The 22,338-nt window shown below is 40.0% G+C and overlaps 1 protein-coding gene across 1 annotated transcript in view; it reads left to right on the top strand.

The window, feature by feature from the left end:
• The first annotated feature begins 5,259 nt into the window (after window positions 1–5,259).
• LOC114659708 (ATP-binding cassette sub-family D member 2-like) overlaps window positions 5,260–22,338 on the top strand; it is a 135,263-nt gene continuing 118,184 nt past the window's right edge. The window contains exons 1-3 of the mRNA XM_028812331.2: window positions 5,260–6,412; window positions 7,674–7,854; window positions 11,242–11,363. Coding sequence (XP_028668164.2) covers window positions 5,471–6,412; window positions 7,674–7,854; window positions 11,242–11,363 — 1,245 coding nt within the window. The 5' untranslated portion in view covers window positions 5,260–5,470. The remainder of the gene's footprint in view (window positions 6,413–7,673; window positions 7,855–11,241; window positions 11,364–22,338) is intronic.

Here is a 22,338-nt window from a genome sequence, read left to right as displayed (position 1 = left end):
CGCTCCTTATGTTTCATGAGTCAGGGAGGATCACTATAACAATTTCCCATGGCAGTCCACCCTAATCCTCCCTTTCCAGCAATTCTGGGGCGGGACTGGTCAGAAAATAAATGTGGTAAACTATTGACTAATCCCGATAAAAACTTAGGCCTCGTTATAGATGGGGATAAGTCGTCTCAAGCTGTCTCCACGCCGTGTACACAGCCGGCGGAGAGAGATACGGAAGCCCACAAGGAGGACGGGGAGATTCCTGGACCGTTGCAGGCAAATACGTCATCCACCCGCGCCTCGACGAGTCGGGAGGAATCCCCTCCCCTTGAGGTCAGACCGGATCCTCTCTCAGACATACACTTTCAATTTAGACAAGCACCGGCTTCTTTTATGAGGGAGCAGTGGAATGATGACTCCCTAAAATTTGCAAAAAATGCAGTAGTCCTTGTCAACGGCCATCGCACACACCAGCCCATGCCACAAGGACCTCACTTTGTAATAGAAAATGATCTATTATATCGGGTCGCGGAACATGGGGCGGAGGTCCAGAAACTGTTGTTAATCCCATGAACCTACCGGTGGCAGGTTTGTGAATTAGCTCACGCCCACCTCCTTGGAGGCCATATAGGCTCCGAAAAAACTTTAGAGCAGATTAAGCTCAGATTTTATTTGCCATGAATTAACAAGGAGGTTCGCTGTTTTTGTATTTCTTGTCCAGAATGTCAATTATGGCAAATTCCTAGGAGGGAACGTGCTCCTCTCGTTCCCCTCCCCTTAGTTGATGTCCCCTTTGAACAAATCGGGGTCGATATTGTAGGACCCTTAGAGTCCTCAGCCCGAGGACATAAATATATATTAGTCCTCGTGGATTATGTGACCCGATATCCGGAAGCTGTTCCCTTGCACTCAGATACATCTAAAGCAATCGCATGGGAACTACAGTAGTAGGAGTATTTGCGTGTCGGCATTCCTAAAGAAGTCCTAACAGACCAAGGAACGCCTTTTACCTCGGAGACGTTCAGGGAAACGGCCAAGTTACTGAAAATAAAGCACTTAAAGACCGTGGTGTATCATCCTCAAACCGACGGTCTAGTGGAGAGGTTTAATCAGACTCTCAAGCAGATGCTTCACAAGGTGGTCAGCGGAGATGGGAGGAATTTTGATCAACTCCTCCCCCTCGTTCTCTTTGCCTATCGGGAAGTCCCACAAGCCTCTACGGGGTTCTCACCTTTTGAATTATTATACGGACAACAATCCCGAGCTATATAAATGCAAAGAATTATTATTATTATTATTATTATTATTATATTGGATATTTTGAAAGAAGGTTGGGAAGGAGAGGCTCTTCCCTCTACAGTACAAATATTTTGGAATATATCGCACAATTACGCAATAGATTCAGGAAAATCCAACCTATTCTAAAAAGTCATATGGAAGAGGCGCAAGCAGCACAGGCCCGTTATTATGACCGTGGCACAACACTCCAAAGAATTCGATCCGGGGGATCGTGTCATGGTATTAGTTCCCACGTCCCATTCTAAGTTGCTCGCCCATTGGCAAGGCCCTTATGAAATTAAGGAGAAAAAAGGATTGGTCGACTATTTGGTGAAACAACCCAATCGTAGACCAAGCGAGCGGGTTTATCATGTGAACTTGCTGAAGCCATGGAAGGAGAGGGAGTCAGATCCCTCCTCCGCTCAGCCCTGCTCATTCTTTGCTCACATAGACACCCTTAATTTCGGCGAGGAATTAACTTATAGACAAAGATGGGAGCTAGAATCAGCTATCCTGTCCATCTCTGAGGTGGTGAGTGAAAAACCCGGGAGGACCTCTCTGATTGCGCACGACATAGTAACTGAACCGGGGGTTATAGTCCAAGAGTGCCCCTATAGACTTCCTGAGGCAAAGAAAGCAGAATTGGAGCTGGAAATCAAGCGGATGCTGGAACTAGGAGTGATTGAGGAAAGTTATACTCCCTGGTCCAGTCCAATTGTCTTGGTTAGTAAGCCTGATGGCAGTTGGAGGTTTTACAATGACTTCTGTCGGCTTAACCAGGTCTCCCTTTTTGATGCTTATCCCATGCCTCGAGTGGATGACCTCCTCGAGAGGCTTGAACAAGCAGAATTTTTGACCACGCTTGACATGACAAAGGGTTACTGGCAGATTCCTTTAATGGACTCCGCGAAGGTCAAGACAGCGTTTAGCACTCCTAGCGGACACTGGCAGTATCATGTTCTTCCATTTGGGTTACACAGGGCTCCTGCGACTTTCCAGCGTATGGTGGACAAAGTGCTCCAACCCCATAATGCGTATAGTGCTGCATACTGTATCTGGATGACGTCGTCATCTATTCCAGCACATGGAAGGAACACATACAGCAGGTCACTGCGGTATTGTGGACACTAGGAGAAGCCGGACTTCGTATCAATCCCAAGAAATGTTTCTTTGGATTGAAAGAGGCTAAATATTTGGGCTACCTAGTGGGTCGGGGTACCATGAAACCACAGTGTACAAAAATAGATGCCATTGTGAAATGGTCCTGTCCGCGAACCAAGAGGCAAGTCCAAGCCTTTCTCGGATTGGCCGGGTACTACCGCTGGTTCGTACTTTCGTTTTCAGACAGAGTGGTGCCCTTGACTGATCTAACAAAGAAGAGGGCTCCTAATCATGTGGTATGGACTGACAAGGTGGACGCTGCATTCGGTGACTTTAAACAGGCTCTTACTTCAGCACCAATATTAAAAGCTCCTAATTTTTCTCTTCCTTTTATTCTCCAGACGGACGCTTCGGACACAGGCCTGGGTGCCATGCTGAGCCAAAGCGTCGATGGTGTTGAACACCCCGTCATATACCTGAGCCAGAAACTGTTGGATAGCTGTTGGAAATCTAAATTGACTGCCATGAAAATGTGCGTGGCCTTACGGCAAGTTTAGTTTTCATACATCCCGAAGTGAGTGTGGAAACGGGCACAACATTTTTGTGTGTACATACCATTTATACATGAGGCCCCTGGTGTTTTGCAGATGTTGTTACCCAGTCATCTAGCCATCACAATTTGGCCTTGTCAGAGTCGCTCAGATCCTTACACCTGACCATTTTTCCTCCTTCCATCACATTGCCTTCAAGAACTGACTGTTCACTTGCTGTCTAATACAGTAGTGTGCAAAAGTATCCCCCCCCCCTTCAAAGTCGTCATAATTTTCTGTGTGACAAAAGATTTGTACACATTTATCCGTTCAGTATTTTTAATGTGAATTCTTATGCTGTAACAATACATTTCCAAAGTCAAAATAAAAAATCTGTAGATATTCAACTGAAATGGAAAAACTCAGAAGTTAGTGTTTGCGTAAGTATTCAAACCCTACACATTCATACTTTGTTGAGAACCCTTTTGCTGCAATAACAGCCTTAATTCTTTTGGAGTAAGTATTTACCAGTTTTGTACATTGTTCAGGGGTGATTCTTCCCCATTCTTTGTGGCAGAGTAAGTAAACAGCATATGACGGATGCTGGTCGTGGGTGCATGAGACAGATGAGACACAAGATGCTGCAGAGTGTCTGCAACTTAAACGCCCGTGCGGCGCAATTGGCAGAGATTCAGTTTAGGCTAGGCATGGTCAGATGATGATTAACCCGAAATAAAAGCTGTTCTTTTCACCAGCCGAGAAGAGTTCAGTTGAGACCAGGAGAAGGTCAGTATGCTAAGCATTAAGGTGGCTGCAGGGTGATTTACAGGCAGGGAATTGACTGTTATTCCAATTTGCCAGAGAAAGCAAGCTTTTTCTTTGAGTTCTTTTTTTGGATAGGGATAGAGAAAGCAGGCAAAGTATTCTTTTTGTACTTAACAGCTTTTCTTCGTTAAAAAGGGGATTTTTTCCCCTGCTGTGGAAGATTTTTTTAAGGTGTGTGCCATGTGGTGAATGTAGTTTTTTTTTTTTTTTGTTTTGTTTTTCTTTCCATCTTAATTATTGCAGTGTTTTTCTGCATTACTTTTTTATACAGTATATTTTCTATGGAACTTTTTTTAAATAAATACACCTTTTGACTTGTTATATTGTTATATATATTGTTGCTTTCTTTATTGTCCTACTGATTCTTGTCCCGATACTTCATTTTCCTGAGTTCCTGTTAGAGCCAACAGTAGGGTCACTGGGGTTTGACACCATCCATTGTCTCTTCAGCTTTGACAAGATTCCCAGTCCCAGTACTTGATAAGTACTTGATGTTGCCTCCACTATATTTCACCATAGGTATCGTGTTTCTTGAGGCAAGGGGAGTGTTATTCTTTTGCCACATGTACCTCTTTGAAGTTTGACCAAACTTTGTCTTTTTCTAATCTGAATATAAAACCTTCTCCCACATCCTAACTGGATATTTCTTGTGCTTTGTAGCAAATGCAATCCCATAGAGGCCTGTTTCATGGAGAGTTCTTGAAATTGTGGCCCCATGTACCTTTACTCCACTAGTTCACATGCACCACATGTGAACTAAATTTGCAAAGTTTCTCATTTCAGTTCTCCTTTGTCATGAGAGATTAACAGCTTCTGTAGGAGGCAGGAAAGGAAAATATTTTAAATGTACAAAATAGACACACAGTATTACCCCATTCCACGACATGTTATTTTACATTATGCTAGGTATACAGCAGGCTCCTAAAACTTGGTTTTACCAGACATATGTGCGCAATTTTAGATGGCTGGTGGATAAATTTGAAAGTAAAATAAAGTTAGAAGTTATCTAACAGGCAGAACTCCGTTATTGTGCCTTTTCAGTTTAATGAAGAAAAATGTAAGATTTTAATAAATAGCTCGCAATTTGTGGATGTCATTTGTACATTATTGATTTTCTCCATGACCATTTTTGATGTGCTCTTCTAGTATTCTTGCGTGACTAGTATACAGTATTATACAATGAGGCCTACAGATAATGTCGTCAGTAAGAACAGCTACGACAAATATGAACACATGCTCCAAACAAATGTGCGAGATTCTAGACTCTGCATTGTGACATCCTGAAGACTGGAGAGCAGAAAGGACCGAAGACGAGACGTTGTCCGCATAATGTTAGCTAAGCGTATGGAATCCGCCTCATTTTCAGTTATGACAATTTACATATGATATTATGACAGCGCTTCCGCAGCCGAAGTTCTGAATCAGGCATGTCATATCGGCAACCCAGCCTATCGGATCAAGGCAAGCGCTAAAGTTCGCCAATAAGGCTCACAGTCCACGGCTTCCGAGCATGTCTTCTGTCCAATTGTTTCGTTTTGGGGGCGTAGCCAGGAACAAGAACTGCAAATCTATTGAGAAAAACCGAGCCAATTGGTGCAGTCTAGCTGTACGCGGATTGTCATTATGTTGGAGGGGTTGAAACGGTTACTTGCTAAGAGGTTTAGTTTTAAAAGGGAGCACCAGCTATGACGGGGTAACAAGACACAGTTTTAGCTAAGTGGCGAGCGTGCGTGTGTAATAGCTGAAAGATGTCCAACATCTTGCATGCAGCCGCTAAAGTAAAATGGGACCAGACCACCGCAGTAAAACGAGCAGCATTTATTGCAGTGGCCGTCTACGGAGCGAAATCTCTCTACCCCGTCATCTACAAGCAGATTAACAAAAGACATGAGCCAAGGGAAAAAAGAGAGAACCAACAAGGCTCCGCGGAAGAAGGGAACGGGGTGCTGTCGCACAGTACAGAAATGGTTCCTAATAGGTCCCCCGGAGTAAACGCCGAATTCTTCAATCAGATCCTGGAGCTCATGCGTATACTCTTTCCGAAGATGCTGACAAAAGAGCTTGGGCTGCTTTGCTTGCACTCGTTTGCGTTAGTCTCCAGGACGTTTCTGTCGATCTATGTGGCCGGCCTGGATGGCAAAATTGTGAAGACGATTGTCGAAAAAAAGCCGAGAAGCTTCGTCATCAAGTTGATGAAATGGCTCCTGATTGCCATCCCGGCCACTTTTGTCAACAGCGCAATCCGTTATTTGGAGTGCAAGCTGGCTCTGGCCTTTCGCACCCGTCTGGTGAATCATGCATATAAAACGTACTTCACAAATCAGACATACTATAAGGTCAGCAATATGGATGGAAGGCTGGCGAATCCTGACCAGTCTCTCACGGAGGACATCATGATGTTCTCACAGTCGGTGGCGCATCTGTACTCGAACTTGACTAAACCAATTCTGGACGTGATGCTCACTTCCTACACACTCATTCAGACAGCGAGATCGCGCGGGGCCAACGCTTCCGGACCCACTTTGTTGGCAGGGCTAGTGGTATATGCTACAGCAAAAGTTCTGAGAGCCTGTTCCCCTAGGTTTGGCAAATTGGTGGCTGAGGAGGCGCACAGGAAGGGATACTTGCGCTACGTGCACTCCCGCATTATTGCCAATGCTGAAGAGATAGCTTTTTACAGAGGGCACAAGGTAAGTTGCGAATCGCATAGACTCTTTTTCTTCATATGATAAAAAATTTAAATAGCGTACATCATGCACACTGCCTGTGTAAAAATAAATTTGAAACTGCATACTCAATCAACGGTTCTTCATATTGCGCCTTTCTTAGCCAACTAAAAAGTGTATTCTTTGTAATTTATCACCTTTAGAACAATATAATGGGGGTCGGGATCTGAAAAAGGATTTGAAAGGAATTGTAATAAAATATGAATTTTAGTACTTTGAAATGCCACAGAGGTTTAATTGCATTTAGTGAAACATTTAATGTACTAAGGTGCTATTCACATGAAGTGCATCTGATATGAATTGGTGACTTTAAACTGACACAGTGTGAGTAATACCCGAATCATGGACTAGATCCTGCCTTGTACCCAGGGGTACTGGGATAGGCTACATCTCTCTGCAACTGTTATTGCAAAAGTGTATTCAGATAGCATTGCATGTATTGAGATGGCCTTTGCATGATAAGTTCTAGGAGTTTAACACATGCTTCAATAAGCGTTAAACTCCTATTAGTTGCTTTGTTAAATAAATGCACAATAAAACTTATTCATTTTATATTTTATATAGCATTTTATATTATGTAATACTTCCTTTTAAGTGTTAAACATAAGTTCTTTGGATACTGTAAGTTTTATACAGTATTGTATAAGTATCAATTAACAGTCGGCTCTCGTTTAACTGTTTTTGGTATTGGCTGACAAGTGATTATTTTAAAAAGACTGTAGGTAACTGTAGCCCATTTCTGCATCATTGGTGCATGGCATGAACAGTTCCTGCAAAGGGTGCTGGTTCATCAAGGAGCTCACTGTGAATGGCTCTGTATAATTTAAATTAATGTGCACATTCATACATTTGGAGAATTTGTATGTTTTCACTCTGTTCACCAGTCAGTGGGCTGGCAAAACTGTAAAGTGAAAGCCCATATATATTCTTTCCACAGTTTATGTGACACACAAATGGGCTAAGTGTACATTGAACAGTATGATTTTATATCTTCTAACATTGTTTACACTGGTACCTCCTATATATACATAATATGTCATAATAAGAGCTGTTTCACGCTGCAGTCAATGCTGAATACTAACAATCAGTGCCTGTTTAATTTTAAAATTTTACAGCAAAATAAATGTATTCTTCTAAACACAGTTTTCTATGGTTATAAAATAATTAAGATTATCTTGTCCAGTAGCGTAATGCTAAAAATGTATTTTCTTTCATATTCAAATAGGTGGAGATGAAACAGCTGCAGAAGTGTTACAAGGCCCTTGCTGATCAGATGAATCTTATTTTGTCAAAAAGGCTTTGGTACATTATGATAGAACAGTTCCTGATGAAGTATGTGTGGAGCAGTTGTGGCTTAGTCATGGTGGCAGTGCCTATTATCACAGCAACAGGTTTTGCTGACAATGGTAATGTCGATATATTAACTGCTGGTTTATGTTGTGCAAGTTTTTTTTTTTTTTTGCTTGCATTTTAATTTTTTGGATAGTGTACATAAATGTTTCCAAGTTATGTTTTACTTTCTTCTTTTGGACTTCAGAAATACAACTTGTATATAATACTATTTTTTTTATTACAATATTGTAAGAAACACAGAACATACTAAACTGAAGATGTTGAAAGTATATGTTAACAAGTAATTCAAACTAACGCAATTCATCCAGGCATTTTCTGCACCTTCTTGCCATCACTTGGTCCAAAGCCTGTCCTGGAAGTAGAATACTGTGTTGATGGGAACCCAGTCTATCTCAGGGCACACTCATGAATACACCCGCACATTACATTTTAGACTCCCCAGTGAATCTGACCTTCATGCTTTTCAAATTTGGCAGAATTGTGTATGCAGACATGGAGGATAACATTTAGACACAAAAGGCAACAGGCCTAGGGATCTGAACCTTGAGGTTAAAGCTTCACGCAGATCAACCTTTGTGGTACAGTATATTTAAATTTGTGTCAATGAATATCTTAAAAGATCTGTGCAGCTGATGTGTAAAAATCTCTGGGAAATAAATCATGCACTGAATGCAGTTAACATAAATTAAAGGTACTGTTGCTTCTGTAGTAAATGGTATAAAGAATATAGACAGTTCCTCTGCAGCTTTGCCACATCTAGGCATATGCACTCTTGGAATAGAGCAAATAAGGAGTACTCTTGCTTGAGAATTAGATTTGAGTTTTGTTAGAAATTCAAAAGATCAGGGTATCAAAATATAATGTTTTACTTTATGCTATGACCTGATTTTAATTCCATACTTTGTGTATAAACTTTGCTTTGAAAGATTTGTTGTTTGACAACCTCCAGGCGTTCTTTTTTGGATACGTTTTTCATTAAATGTGTATAGGCATGCCTACAATAATACAGAATATAGAAAAAAATCTTCTTTATTTACTTTATTTACATATGTAAGGACTGAGCAATAATTCTCTATTTCAAAAACAGATATAACACATTTAGTACTTAAAGTTTATGGTTTCAATAATTGTCCAAAACTTTCCCAGTCATCTTTTTTTTTTTCAGCTTAGTCCATTTCAATTGTATCTTGTTTCCTATAGCTTGAGGTGCAAGGCAGGAATCAACCCTGATTTCAGTCAATCACGAAGCATATTCCTATCATAATGCAACAGTTATAGTTCCTATTTATCCTACACTTACATTTTTTGAATGAGGGCACTACGAAAATTTATAAAGTGCAAATGCAACAAAAACAGTGGCTGTGCAGGAAAATAAAACTGTCTCTAAATATGTGAGACTGCTGTGCAGATATCTTTGTTCTCTGCTGCAGAATTTAAATTCTGTATTATAACTGTAATTCTGTTTTCAGGATTTAAATTCTGTAATGTAACTGTAATTCTGTTTTCAGGAGCAATCCAAAACTAGTAAAAGTTCTTTTTTTCCTCACACAGTAGTTTATAGTGTACATTAATACTTATTGAGGAGAATCCCAACCAGTTTGATTTGTTAGCAATCATTAAGACTAATATTATTATTGATATAATTTAGCGTTTGCATTTTATGTAGTACTGTTAATTAAATAGGTTATCATTAATCATCGGTGGGCGGCACGGTGGCGCAGTGGGTAGCGCTGCTGCCTCGCAGTTGGGAGATCTGGGGACCTGGGTTCGATTCCTGGGTCCTCCCTGCGTGGAGTTTGCATGTTCTCCCCGTGTCTGCGTGGGTTTCCTCCGGGCGCTCTGGTTTCCTCCCACAGTCCAAAGACATGCAGGTTAGGTGGATTGGCGATTCTAAATTGGCCCTAGTGTGTGCTTAGTGTGTGGATGTGTTTGTGTGTGTCCTGCGGTGGGTTAGCACCCTGCCCGGGATTGGTTCCTGCCTTGTGCCCTGTGTTGGCTGGGATTGGCTCCAGCAGACCCCCGTGACCCTGTGTTTGGATTCGGCGGGTTGGAAAATGGATGGATGGATGGATCATTAATCATCAGTGGGCAGCACGGTGGTGCAGTGGGTAGCGCTGCAGCCTCGCAGTTGGGGGACCTGGATTCACTTCCCGGGTCCTCCCTGCGTGGAGTTTGCATGTTCTCCCCGTGTCTGCGTGGGTTTTCTCCGGGCGCTCCGGGTTCCTCCCACAGTCCAAAGACATGCAGGTTAGGTGGATCGGCTATTCTAAAATTGGCCCTAGTGTATGCTTGGTGTGTGGGTGTGTTTGTGTGTGTCCTGCGGTGGGTTGGCACCCTGCCCGGGATTGGTTCCTGCCTTGTGCCCTGTGTTGGCTGGGATTGGCTCCAGCAGACCCCCGTGACCCTGTGTTCGGATTCAGCGGGTTGGAAAATGGATGGATGGATAATCATCGCTGCTTCTTCTTTTTCTTTCTGCTGCTCCTGTTAGGGGGTCGCCACAGCAAATTATTTGTATTCCTGTCTTTGTGGCCTCTGCATCTTGCTTTGTCACACACACCACCTGCATGTCCAATCTTGCCATATCCATAGACATCCTTGTATGCCTTCCTTTTTTCCTCTTTCCTAGCAGCTCCACCGCTAGCATTCTTCTCCCAATATACCCAGCATCTCTCCTTTGTACACATCTAACTCCAGCAATCTCACCTCTCTGGCTTTGTCTCCAAACTGTCCAACCTAACCTGAACCTCTAATTTATTCTTTCCTAATAATCTCCATCCTTGTCTTCATATCTTTAACTCTGCCACCTCCAGCTGTGCCTCTGGTCTTTTTGTCAGTGCTACCATCTCAAACCCATATAATATAGCTGGTCTCACTACCATCTTGTAGACCTTCCCTTTCACTTTTGCTGATACCTATCTGTCACATATCACTCCTGACACTCTTCTGTACCCATTCCACCCTGCTAGCACTCTTTCTTTTTCACCATCACTATGCTATTTTAATTATTTTTTCTGAACAAAAGCTTACTTCCAGGATGATATGATAGCAAGATAGTTAGTGATGGTTCTTCAAAGATCCAGGGCCTGGGATTCTAATCTCAGACTGGCCACTGCTTTTGTGGGGTTTGCTTGTTTTTCCTTTGTCTCCTTGGATATTCCTTAGTCTACACTGATTTTTTTCTCACATATCCCAAAGATATGATGATTAAGTTACCCGGTGCCTCTGAATTGGCCTAGTGTTTGTTATTGTTTGTTATAGTGAACTGCTGGCTTGTCCAGTGTTGGGCCCTGCATTATACTAAGTGATAACCATATAGCCCCTGAACCTGTGCAGCCCTGTATTGGAATAAACTGGTTGAGAGAATGAGTAAAATATTATTTTGATTGGTATGGGTGTAGTTTGCTGCATCTAAAATATAACTTGCTGTACTTTGCCAACAGAATTGGAAGATGGTCAGACCCAGGTTATGGTCAGTGAAAGAACAGAAGCTTTTACTACAGCACGTAACCTTTTAGCTTCAGGAGCAGATGCTATAGAAAGGATAATGTCTTCTTACAAAGAGGTATTTTAAGAATTTTTCTTAAATTTTCATATGAAAAAAATCTAGAGTGATTAGTCCTGTATGCTGAATTACTAGGGTATTTAATTTCTGATGTTTGTATAGTCTCTATGTTTTATGCAAGGTTCTTTTCCTATTTAAAAGGCATGTTACATTGTTAATTAACTACTAGTACTTCAGTGGGCTTGTATGTATGTAATCTGCATTGGATAAAAACCACATCCAAAATATGTACCAGTATTTGATAATTGATACAATATTGATATACTCTCTCCAGCTAGTAATACATTTAATTAAATATTTCCAAGATATGTAAAAATGTCAATATATGATGTATGCTGTAATCAAAGAAGAAACAATAAAAGTAAAAGGGGTTGGCCCACCAGCCTCTAACACTGCTTAATATCACTGAATGAAAAAGGCAAAGAAAATAGCACACAAGGGTACAAATCGAATGGCATGCAGTCATTTGAAACAAAAGTAGGAGAGGGATTGATGTTTCCACCTCAAGAACTGTTCCTCAAATGATATCTTTATGGTGGAAGCGAACAATGGGTTATTTGTCATCTGGCTGGCGAGTGTCTGAACTGTGGGTGGAGAAGGAGTTAGTGACAGTGCCCCCTCTGTACCTGGGGTGGTATTATGATTTTAGAGACTTGAAGATATTCCTTAAGTGCACGTGGGTAGAATTATAAATATAGTGTATGTGTGTGTGTGTATGTAGAAAGAGAGGGCAATGATAAAGAGTTGGGGTGCCAAGACGGTCAGCCCATATATTTAGTCTCAGCAAAATTTAAAAAAAAAACAAAAAAAAAAAACACAATTATTATGGTGTCATCTCTGCAGATGTGAATTCAAAATAGAATTGTCCCAAGATGGCAGAGCTTCTGTTTTGGGCCCTTTTGAAAAGAAGAGGCAGGTCCAGGTGGATGGGCATGGAAGTGACATCAGAAATGTTCTAGCCATCAATCAACCATTCTGAAGAGGAAGGAAGAGAGAAAGGCATTAGGACACAGTGCTAACCCCTGGAGTGGCAGCAGAATTACAGTCACTAGGGCCCTTCAGCTGTCCCCAATGCGCATACACGACAGGACACCCAAGGCCCAGACCTGTCGGCTCAGGTGGTCCGAATCATGAGGACATGAGCCTGAGAAAGAGCATTGGCATTGAGAGAACTGCAATGATGGAGGACTTTGAACTGATAAGGCTCAAGGTCCAAAAACCACCTGGTGATTCTTTCTTTCTTACGTGCCATCCACTGTATGGGTGCATGGTCAGTCACAAGTGTGAACTCACAGCCTAGGAGGTAGTACCTCAGCTGGTTAGTAGCTCACTTTATCACCAGGGCCTCTCTTTCCACTGCCACATACTTGGTCTCCCGGACCAGTATATATATGACCAAAAGAATTTGGACATCAGTTCAAATTACCGAGTTCAGGTGTTTTGAGCTGCATCCATTTTAGCAGGTGCAAAAATCAAGAACATAGCCATGCCATCACCATTGACAGTAGAACGGGTCATGCTGAAGAATTCAGTGACTTAAAACATGGCACTGTCATACCACCTTTGGTCAGAACATGAAATTTCTGCCCTGCTAGATCTGCTACATTCAAGTATAAGTTCTATTACTGTGAATTAAAAGTGTCACAGCACCTGTGATACGAAGTTGCAGATCACAAAAACTTACACAGGGCCACTGAATGCTGAAACAAAGTCACTTATCCTCTATTGCATCACTCGCAACAGAGTTCCAAACTTCCACAGGAAGCAACATCCGCATATGAGTTGCACCTGGAGCTTCATGAAATGGGTTTCCATGGCCAATCAACTACACACAAGCCTAATATTACTATGTGCAATGCCAGGTGTCACCTGGAGTGGTGTAAAAGCATGCCACCATTGGACTCTGGAGTAGTGGAAACATATTCTCCAGAGTGGGGAGTCAGGCTTTAGTATCTGGTAGTCTGATAGACGAATCTGTATTTGGTGGATGCAAGGAGTGCTCTCCCTTCTGGACTGCTTAGTGCTTACTTGTATAATTTAGTATAGGAGTGTGTATACATATATATAGTGAACACCAGGGGCCACCTGAGAGTCACAAACTGCGGACACAGCAACACAACACATGTTGATGTGATAAAATATATTTATTCACAAGAAACACCTTTCCAAAATCCTCTCTCCAATAATCAGCCAGAATATATCAAAGTACAAAACAGTTCTTCCTCCTTTCTCCTCCAGTTGACTGCTGCATTTGTTCCTCCCAGCTCTGACTGTACTGAAGTGAGACAGTAGACTTCTTTTATGTTGGACCCGAGAATGCTTCTAGTCCCATGCCATGTCTACCTGGAAGCGTTTCTTGACCATAGAAAAAGCAGGGAGCTCCTCCACTGACAGCATCCTCTAATGATAACCAGGGACCCCAACAGGGATATGGTTCCAGACTCCAACTCCCAAGCGTCCCTGCAGGTGTCCCAACTGGGCTGCCACCTGGCATATGGGGGATGGAACAACTCCCATCTCTCAACATCAACTATTATATCTTTATGGCCAGGCACAAAGTTATTCCTCCATCACGCCAGCCTATTTGCTTATGTCATTATCCTGGCCTTTGGTCCAGGTAACGAATTATTCTCTGTTTCAGCTAGGATCTCCTACTGTGTATATGTACTGTGTATATATATGTGTGTGTGCGCGTGTGTGTGTATGTGTATGTACTAGCTGTCCCTCGCGGCTCTGCCCACGTAGTAGTGAAACAGGACAAACTTTTAAAATCAATTAAAAAAAAAAAAAAAAACTTAATTCTGGCCAAGCAGGGAATTTAGGTATGCTCAAATGTTGGTACCGTATCTGACTGGGTTCAACTTGGACGGGAGAGCATCCCCCGCATGGGGAGAAAAGCACATACCTGTGATATCTGTGGTAATCAGCAGCTACCCTCAAAAACACACATGGCTGTGACCTCTCTTTGAAAAACGTCAAACGCTACTCCTTAACAATCTGTAATGATAATGTCTGTTGAACAAATAGGTATCACTAACTAAGCGGAGGCAAAGTATGCTTCCACAGCAGAGCGGTAGCCCTGCCCCCCCCCCTTCCCCTTGGCCCACAGCTGCTCTCTCGGATTTGCACAAATTGGTGCCGCAAGCGAACTATGACAGCGCAAGAGAGAAGTTACAAAATTGACCAGAATGTACAAGCAAATTCTAGAAAAAAAACCAGACCTAAATCCATTAAGTAGTTATCTCTTGAAAAGAGGACAGACATACAGATAGACAGACGTTGGAATTTATATAGAGATATATTATATAATATATATATATATATATATATATATATATATATACACACACACACACAGTGATCCCTCGCCTATCGTGGAAGTTACGTTCCAGACTCATCAACGATAGGTGAAAATCCGCGATATAGAAGGACCATATAAATAAACATTTTTTTTTTATAGTTTAAGCCTTAAAATACCCCTCCCACACGCTTTAAACATTGGGATTGGCTCCAGCAGACCCCCTTGACCCTGTAGTATATACATATATATATAATATATATACATACATACATACACCCTCAGTTGTGGCCAGTCTGCCGCTCGTGTTGTGAAAACCACCTCTTAAATGGTGATGCAATGGATAACAAATACTTTTTTTTTTTTTTACCTCCTCTTTGCTCGATCAACTGCTGGCTTACTGTTGCTGCTGTGCTGCATGATATGCATTTAAAAGCCTGTACAGCAGCTGTCCTACTCTTTGTCTTTTATTTCCGGCCCCGGGTATGGTTAAATCTCTTGGCACTCTTGGTTAAGTCTCATCTCGCGGGATGTGAGTTCTTGATACTTTTTAGTGTATAATTTAAAAATGGAATAAGAATCTGAAAATCTAACAACATCGCGTTAAAGTTCAATAAATTCTGAAAAGAATGATACCAAACATATATGTAGGTTTTAAAATAAACCTGAGTTAAAGCGTGACAAAAAATGTGACATAAAAAGTCACATAAAATCGTTTCACAGAGTCGTTGCACTTTTAGGCTTAGGATTTTATATACATAGAGTAGGTAATATATATATGTAATATACATGTGTGTGTGTGTGTGTGTGTGTGAGAAATAGGTTTGAAAGATTCTAATATGTTGATCAATACAATCTTGGTCTGATTGTTAGCATTTGCAGATAGTATGATTTCTTCAATGACTCTGAGTTGAACATATATATTATAGAGAATGTTTATGAAAAATGTGCTTTTCGGGTATTTGTATTTGAACTTTTACATACACTGTGTTTATGTAAAAATGAATATTGCGAAGGAGCAGCACTCTTGTGATGTTTCACCACACCTCAAGTATTATTACGGAGCCTCAGCTGTATACAACACAGGTGTTTTGTGGGATCAAAAGTTTTTATTTTATGTACAGTACTCACAAAAACACTTTTAGGAATATTTGAAAGAGGAACAGATTATCAACAAAAAAAACCTTATCTATTATATATACCCTTTTAAAAGTTTCCTGTAGAAAAGATTTCATATCAAATTAAAACCTACTGATGCCCACACAGACTAGCAAGAGAGGCCAGGCAGGCACAGCAAGCACCAGAGGAGAAAAGGAATAAGAAAAGGGAAAAATTAGGAATTAAGAATAGTGGAGTTACACTATTCAGGTAGAAAATTCAGGTAGAGTTAAATTAAAAAAGGATTCCCAGAAGTTTACATAGAATGAGTCAGGAGATTTCCAGTGAGAGTATAATATGGGTTTGGCAGGGGTGGTACCCATACAGAATAGCCTTTGCTGGACAGGAGTCAAGGTAAGAGAAGAGAGTTCTAGGAAAAGAAATATATTAGGCAAAAGCGGAATATTAACATAAAAATTAATATTAGACAGTTGGAAATATTCTTTCAAAAAGCATAAACTGGAGGGCAGTCACAAAACACTGAGAAAAGAAAAATGCCAGGGGCATCTAAAGGACACATGATAGGATCAGCAGCTAAATGCATAGCATACAGTTTCAAAGGGGTGAGACACAGGGCAGTGTACAAATTTAAATTGTGTATGCTGACAGTTGGGTTTCTTGGAGGATGTCAAAATATTATGAAGGGTACCCTTCCACTAGAAAAGAGCAGAAGAAAAGAGATCATTTCATTAACCTGTAAAGTTAGAGGTCTGGCAGATACCTTTACGAAGACTTGCATGTAAAGATGATACTGGCTTGAAGTATGAAGATAGTCAAGCAGGAATATTTATAAAGGGGATGGAGAGGCAGTGCAGAAGTTATTGGGAGCCCGCTTGCCTTAAGGACTAATCTGATCTGATAATTTAAAAATAAGAGGAAAGAGGAACAGAAAACCTGGACCTTACTGGAATTATTCAAGTTCATATTCATTATAAATGTCGCCAAGTGTCTCAGTGCCCCAATCAGCTAATGGCTGAAAATAATAGGCCTACCACCAATACAAATGGTAGGAACTACAGGAGTGTTTATTATGCAAATCTCTATCTGCCCCCTGTACCTAGATTACAAAGGCCTGAGCCCTTATACTTCCAGTAATGTGGATTGCCTACTTATTGACCTCACGCACCTCATAAAACATTCAACTTCTCACTTCTGTTTTCTCTCTTTTAATACACTCTCTTGAATCCAATGATCTTTTCACCTCAACCCTTCTTCCATCCCCAGACATGCTACAGTGCTACTGTCAAGTTGGGGCTTTCGTAAATGGCACTGGTATTCTTGCACCCCTGAGTCCAGCTGTTAAAAGGGCAAGCCTTCACTGTAGTCCACAGCTTCCATTCTCTTAAAGGGCCAACATAACCCATTTCCTTCCAATTAGGAATTGTGTGTTGCACCCCAACAGCTGAGTGGGTCTGTACTGGATTTCTGCTGTCTTCATTAGCCTGTTCCCCAAGTCTGCAACCTGATCCCATTTTCACAGCTATAGATTCTGTTCTGCCACTGTCTGTCAAATCTGCAACCTGATCCCATTTTCAAAGCTACAGACTCTGTTCTGCCACCTGTTCTCCAGGACTTCTTGTGGCCTTTTGACAACTTTCTCTGCCTTTCTCTTATTGCATCAAAAACCCCTGCTGTCTTCTGGGTTTCAACTGTGCAAGGGAACATTGTCTTTACTTCCCAGGATTCTGGTATTTGAATCTTTCTCCTTCCCCCAGTTTAGTACCCTTCTAATTCTGGGTCATCCTCTATGATGACGTCTGCTGCTATCCTGAAAACCTGTCTTACCATAGTGGCTTAAAGAAATGCTTTCACATTTCCAGGGTGTTGCAAAAGTTTAATGTGCTATTTAATCCTGCAGGGATGATTTATAGTTCATTAACTGGATAGCAAAAACCCTTGCCAAAAGCCCTTCAGTGTCCTCTGTTTTCCCTAAGTTTTCTTGGTATTCTCTCAAATTTAAATGCTAACCAATAATTGCCTAGAAAATTTTGGGAGCTGCCAGAGGACAGTTCGTATACCTGGGTCAGTTATCCTTCTACTCCTGTTTGGCAGTTGTCCACTATCAACCTAGACAGCTACAGTAGCTTCCAATCTGCCTGTCGTTAGGTGCCAGTCTAATTACATTTTTTATTGTCAGCTTTTGTAGTGCATGTTATAATGCTTTTTTATGTAGCATGAAGTGACAAATGGTACTGAGATTGCATATGGTATTAGCCCCATGTATACGTAGTTTTCATAGTGTTCTTCTAGATTTTGCCCTGGGAATCTTATCTGCGAATTAGCAATTCAAACGATAAAGCTTAATTCTAACTGAATTACAAAAACTGGCATCCTTTTACAGCTTAACTTTTCAGTCTACCAATTTTGTGTTGTGTTAGCCACACATGTCATAGACCTTAGACACTTATGACCAGCATGACATTTTTGTTATTGAGTAATAAGTCTTGGAATAATAAATTACCTGAAATGTGCAGATCCATGTAAAAAGTGAAGTTTATTATGTGTGTTGAGAGCACACTTTTTAACCAGGTAGCTTCCTGTCATGTGCTTGTAATTTCATAATAAAGATTAAAACAAGCAGTCTAATAATCGGTTTGAAAATTGGTGAGTAAATTATCATTTGCTGTAGAAGTCAAACGTTGTGCTCAATATACATTAGCCATATGTGAGCAATAGATTTTAAGGAAACACTCGAGATTTCAAACAAAGCAGTTTGTGTGAGCAATAGGTTGTAAAACAGCTCTCAAGGCATCACACAAAACAGCACAATATCATGAATGCCTCAGCTGCAGCTGCACTAGGAACAGCATCATGTTTTTGTAGCAGTTTATTAAAAGGCCAGTTTAATTAACAGCACAGTAAGGGTTTTGTTCTTTAGTGCTTGTAGAAAGACTTTTGTCACATTTAACCAGAGTTTATAGGGCTTTCAACCCGAAATGGAAAAGCCAAGTAGAAATGGGACGAAAGGATGGATCATAGGATAATTCCTTATATCTACAGTGAATCCTATATGCAAGTATTGTAATTCAGAAAAGTGCTCTGGTAGATTAGTGTTACTTTTCATAGTGCCAGGACGGATAGTTGGCACATGTTGAACTTGAAATCAGTTGAACATTGAAAATTATATATTGATGATATTGCTCTTCTGGAGGGTTGCTAGGAATCCATTTAAACAGTTATCAGAAAGAGTAGTTAATTCTTGGACACCACTGTTAACTGGTATTCCAAGAAATGGCTTTTGGCAGGAGAGAGTTTTAGTTAGCTGTAGTTTACATATGTATGCTTGTTTGTCTAAGGTAAGTCTACTTTGTCAATTAAGGTTGTATTTAAGGCACTTTTTCAAATTACCCTTCATCTCTGTAAGAGGCTCTTTTAGAGGGGTATAAAGTAAATTGTTGTACTAGCCTAAGCTAATCATCTATTCTTGGTTACTTGTATGTGCTCAGTGCTTCTAGCTTTTTATAGTACTGTTGCTGAAAAACATATTTTAAAAAAATAGAAGAATTAATACTCTGATTCACCTTTTTCCTGGAGGAAAATAATGTTTGATCAGTAAGAACTAGCACATGTAACTTGCTGTCCTTTTTACACTGTAATTGTGTCAGTTAAAAGAGTCTAAGCCTACAGCTTTATAATCTCAAATCTAACCAACTAGACCTGGGCTCGTTAGTCCAATCCACAGAATGGCTGCAGTGGATGTTAATTTGAGTGTTTTTGATTGTATTTAGATGTACATACAAAAGCAGGATAAGGTGAGTAACGTGATTTAGACATAAAGCTGGTTTCCTAAAAACCTCCATTTACATGTGTGACACCATTTACGGAGTTCTCACTTAGTTACGTTTAAAAGTCAGTTGTTAAGTTACATTACACATTACTTACAAAAAAAAGTAACTAAATATGTTATATAATTACTTATTATAAAATATAATGCTTTACAAAGAGCATGTTAATTTTGTATTACTTTTTCTTCTTTTGTGTGGAAAAACTGCACGTTTGACTGGCTTTCTTATTTGTAGTTTTATGAATATGTTTATTCCATTATGTGCTGTGAAGTTCATACCTTTCAATCCTGTTTGACCTCCTTGACCTGAGCTGAGCCCCTGAAGATTTGCAGTATGAACACTGGACACTGCATCACCCGATTACACTGTTTTAGCTTATCTAAAGCAAATAGCTGAATTAAAATTGAAGAGATGCTTTATTAACAAGTTTCTGTTAATGGATTGTATGCAGCACACTCTGTTCTGCTTGACTATGTGACTAAGCCCTGGAAAGGAGTGGTGTTACCCGTATGTTTGCTCCTTGCCTTATACCAAGTGCTACTGAGATGATAATATGTGTATTTTTACTTCAATAAAATACTTATTATGTTTTGTTATTTAGTACTTTAAAATAAAATTTATTCATATATATTGCATGTTACTTTTAATGTGTTATCTCCAACATTACTCCTGAGGGTTGTACTGCTGAGCTTAGGACTGTGTGTTCAGCCCATTAACATGAATTCAGCGATTGGTCAAATGTTAAGACAGATTATTTCAACCAGGAGAAGGAATAACGCAATCATCCGAGAATATGGTTCAGGAAATATATCTTTATGGGCACTTACACTGTTTTCTACCCATTGCTACAGTTTGTGTGTGTGCGTGTGCAAAGCAAAGACTGGTGGCTTCAGATAAGGGTTTACATGGCTAGATAACCAGTTTGCCAGTTAAACCTTAGAAACTGGTTACCAAGGTCTTGGGTTTGTTTGTAAAGAAAATCTTCCTAACAAATGAAAGCAGACAAGCATAATGCAGATATCTTTTTGTTTGATATTATTCATGGTTCTGTTTTTTTTTCTTTTGCTGCAATCACTTCAGTAGATGGTTGTGTATTTACAGAACTACAAAACAGTTTCTTTTAAAATTGAATACAGTATTCTCTTCTGTTCTTTGTAATCCATATTTGCAGACTATGCCTTCTTGCACTAAATTATAGGTAAGTGGCTGAAATTGTAATAGTTACCCCCTTACTTAAAGCTGTTTTGTGAGATTCAGTACAGTAACAGGGTCTACCACCTATAACAGGTGTCCTTCAATTGCAGAATATCTTTTCCAATACAGTATCTCTCAGTTCCTGTCTTGATCTTGTTCCAATTTTTATTGCCTGCACATTTTTCACCAAGGCAGCCCATCATTGTGTAATAACATTACATTAGTTGATTGTGCCAGTTTGCCACAGGAGTGAAGGGCAATATTTGTTTGAAACGTAAGACCTGTCATAATTTTTTTTTTTGCACTGAATAGCATAAACCATGATGCCTCACCCCTCCAATGAGACTTGGAACGACTGTTACACAGTACCTTATGTTGTTGGCTGTTGGTCCATTAGTGCTGTCCATTTACTCCATTTAACCTCTCTTTTAAAGATGCCAGTCAGGATAAACTGACTAAGGCACAGACAGGCCTTATAGCAGTATAAAGGGGGACAAACTTAAAAAAGTTTGATTAATGCTTTTGCAAGTACCGAAGGGATTCATACTTGGTAATGCTCTTTTTGAGTGGATCTGAAAATAAAGAGATAATAATAACTACAATAGTACTGGTCTGCAATGGAAATAAAATCTTGTAGTACTTCTTTATATACCCTTCTTTGTGCGCCAGTAAATAATAATTTTTCATTAATATAAACCAGTAATCCAATTGTCCATCAATCACTCAGAATATGGAACCAATTCAGCAACACAATTTTTTTCCAGTACTTTCAAATTCGAAATTTTTCAAAAAAAAAAAAAAAAAAAAGACTATGACTATCCAATTTTCCACATCTCCAACCCATTTCTATTCCAGATGAAATATTGATCAGTCTTGAAGACTCAAAGAGTATATAAAAATATCTCAAAGAATGTTCTCTTTAAAGAACCCAGGGTACGATGGGAAAAGGATCTTTAAATTAATATCTCATACAGGGTTTAGAATTTAGTCATGAATATAATCCAGTCTAGCTCAAAAAGTTTTCAATAATTCAACTTCAGATCTTTCATTAATCACATTAATCTGATGTAAAATTGTCCAAAATTTATCCAGGGCAAGATCCAGCCTATGGGTGTTGCAGTCTAGCTCCAACCTCAGTGGGCCACATGTTTTCAGAGGGCACCAAATTAACATCATTTTGGACAGTACTCTTTATGTGCCTATCAGATGGCCTTCTTGTCAAAATCACTTATAACCCATTAACAGCTGTGTTTGGTGTACTCCCAGAGAAACAAATTGATTTTAATAGCCTATACTACAGTATTAGCAGGGAGAATTATCTTGCTTAAACAGAATCACAATCCATCTTTTATAAGTCTATATAGTTCTATATGTTCTATATAGTTTGGAAAAAATCAAATTCTAATTTAGAGGATCAGTTTCAAAACTTTTTTTTTAAATAAAAGAAGATTTAATTAATAACATTATAGCATTAACATTCATATCGGAGAAAAGGACATCTCGTGGCTCTCCTCTCTTTCTTTCTGGTGAGGGTTGAATT

This window comes from Erpetoichthys calabaricus, chromosome 1 (assembly GCF_900747795.2).
Source record: "Erpetoichthys calabaricus chromosome 1, fErpCal1.3, whole genome shotgun sequence".
In the NCBI taxonomy this organism is placed as follows: domain Eukaryota; kingdom Metazoa; phylum Chordata; class Cladistia; order Polypteriformes; family Polypteridae; genus Erpetoichthys; species Erpetoichthys calabaricus.
The sequence above is the reverse complement of the archived record's forward strand: the minus strand, read 5'-3'. Positions and strand labels throughout refer to the sequence as shown.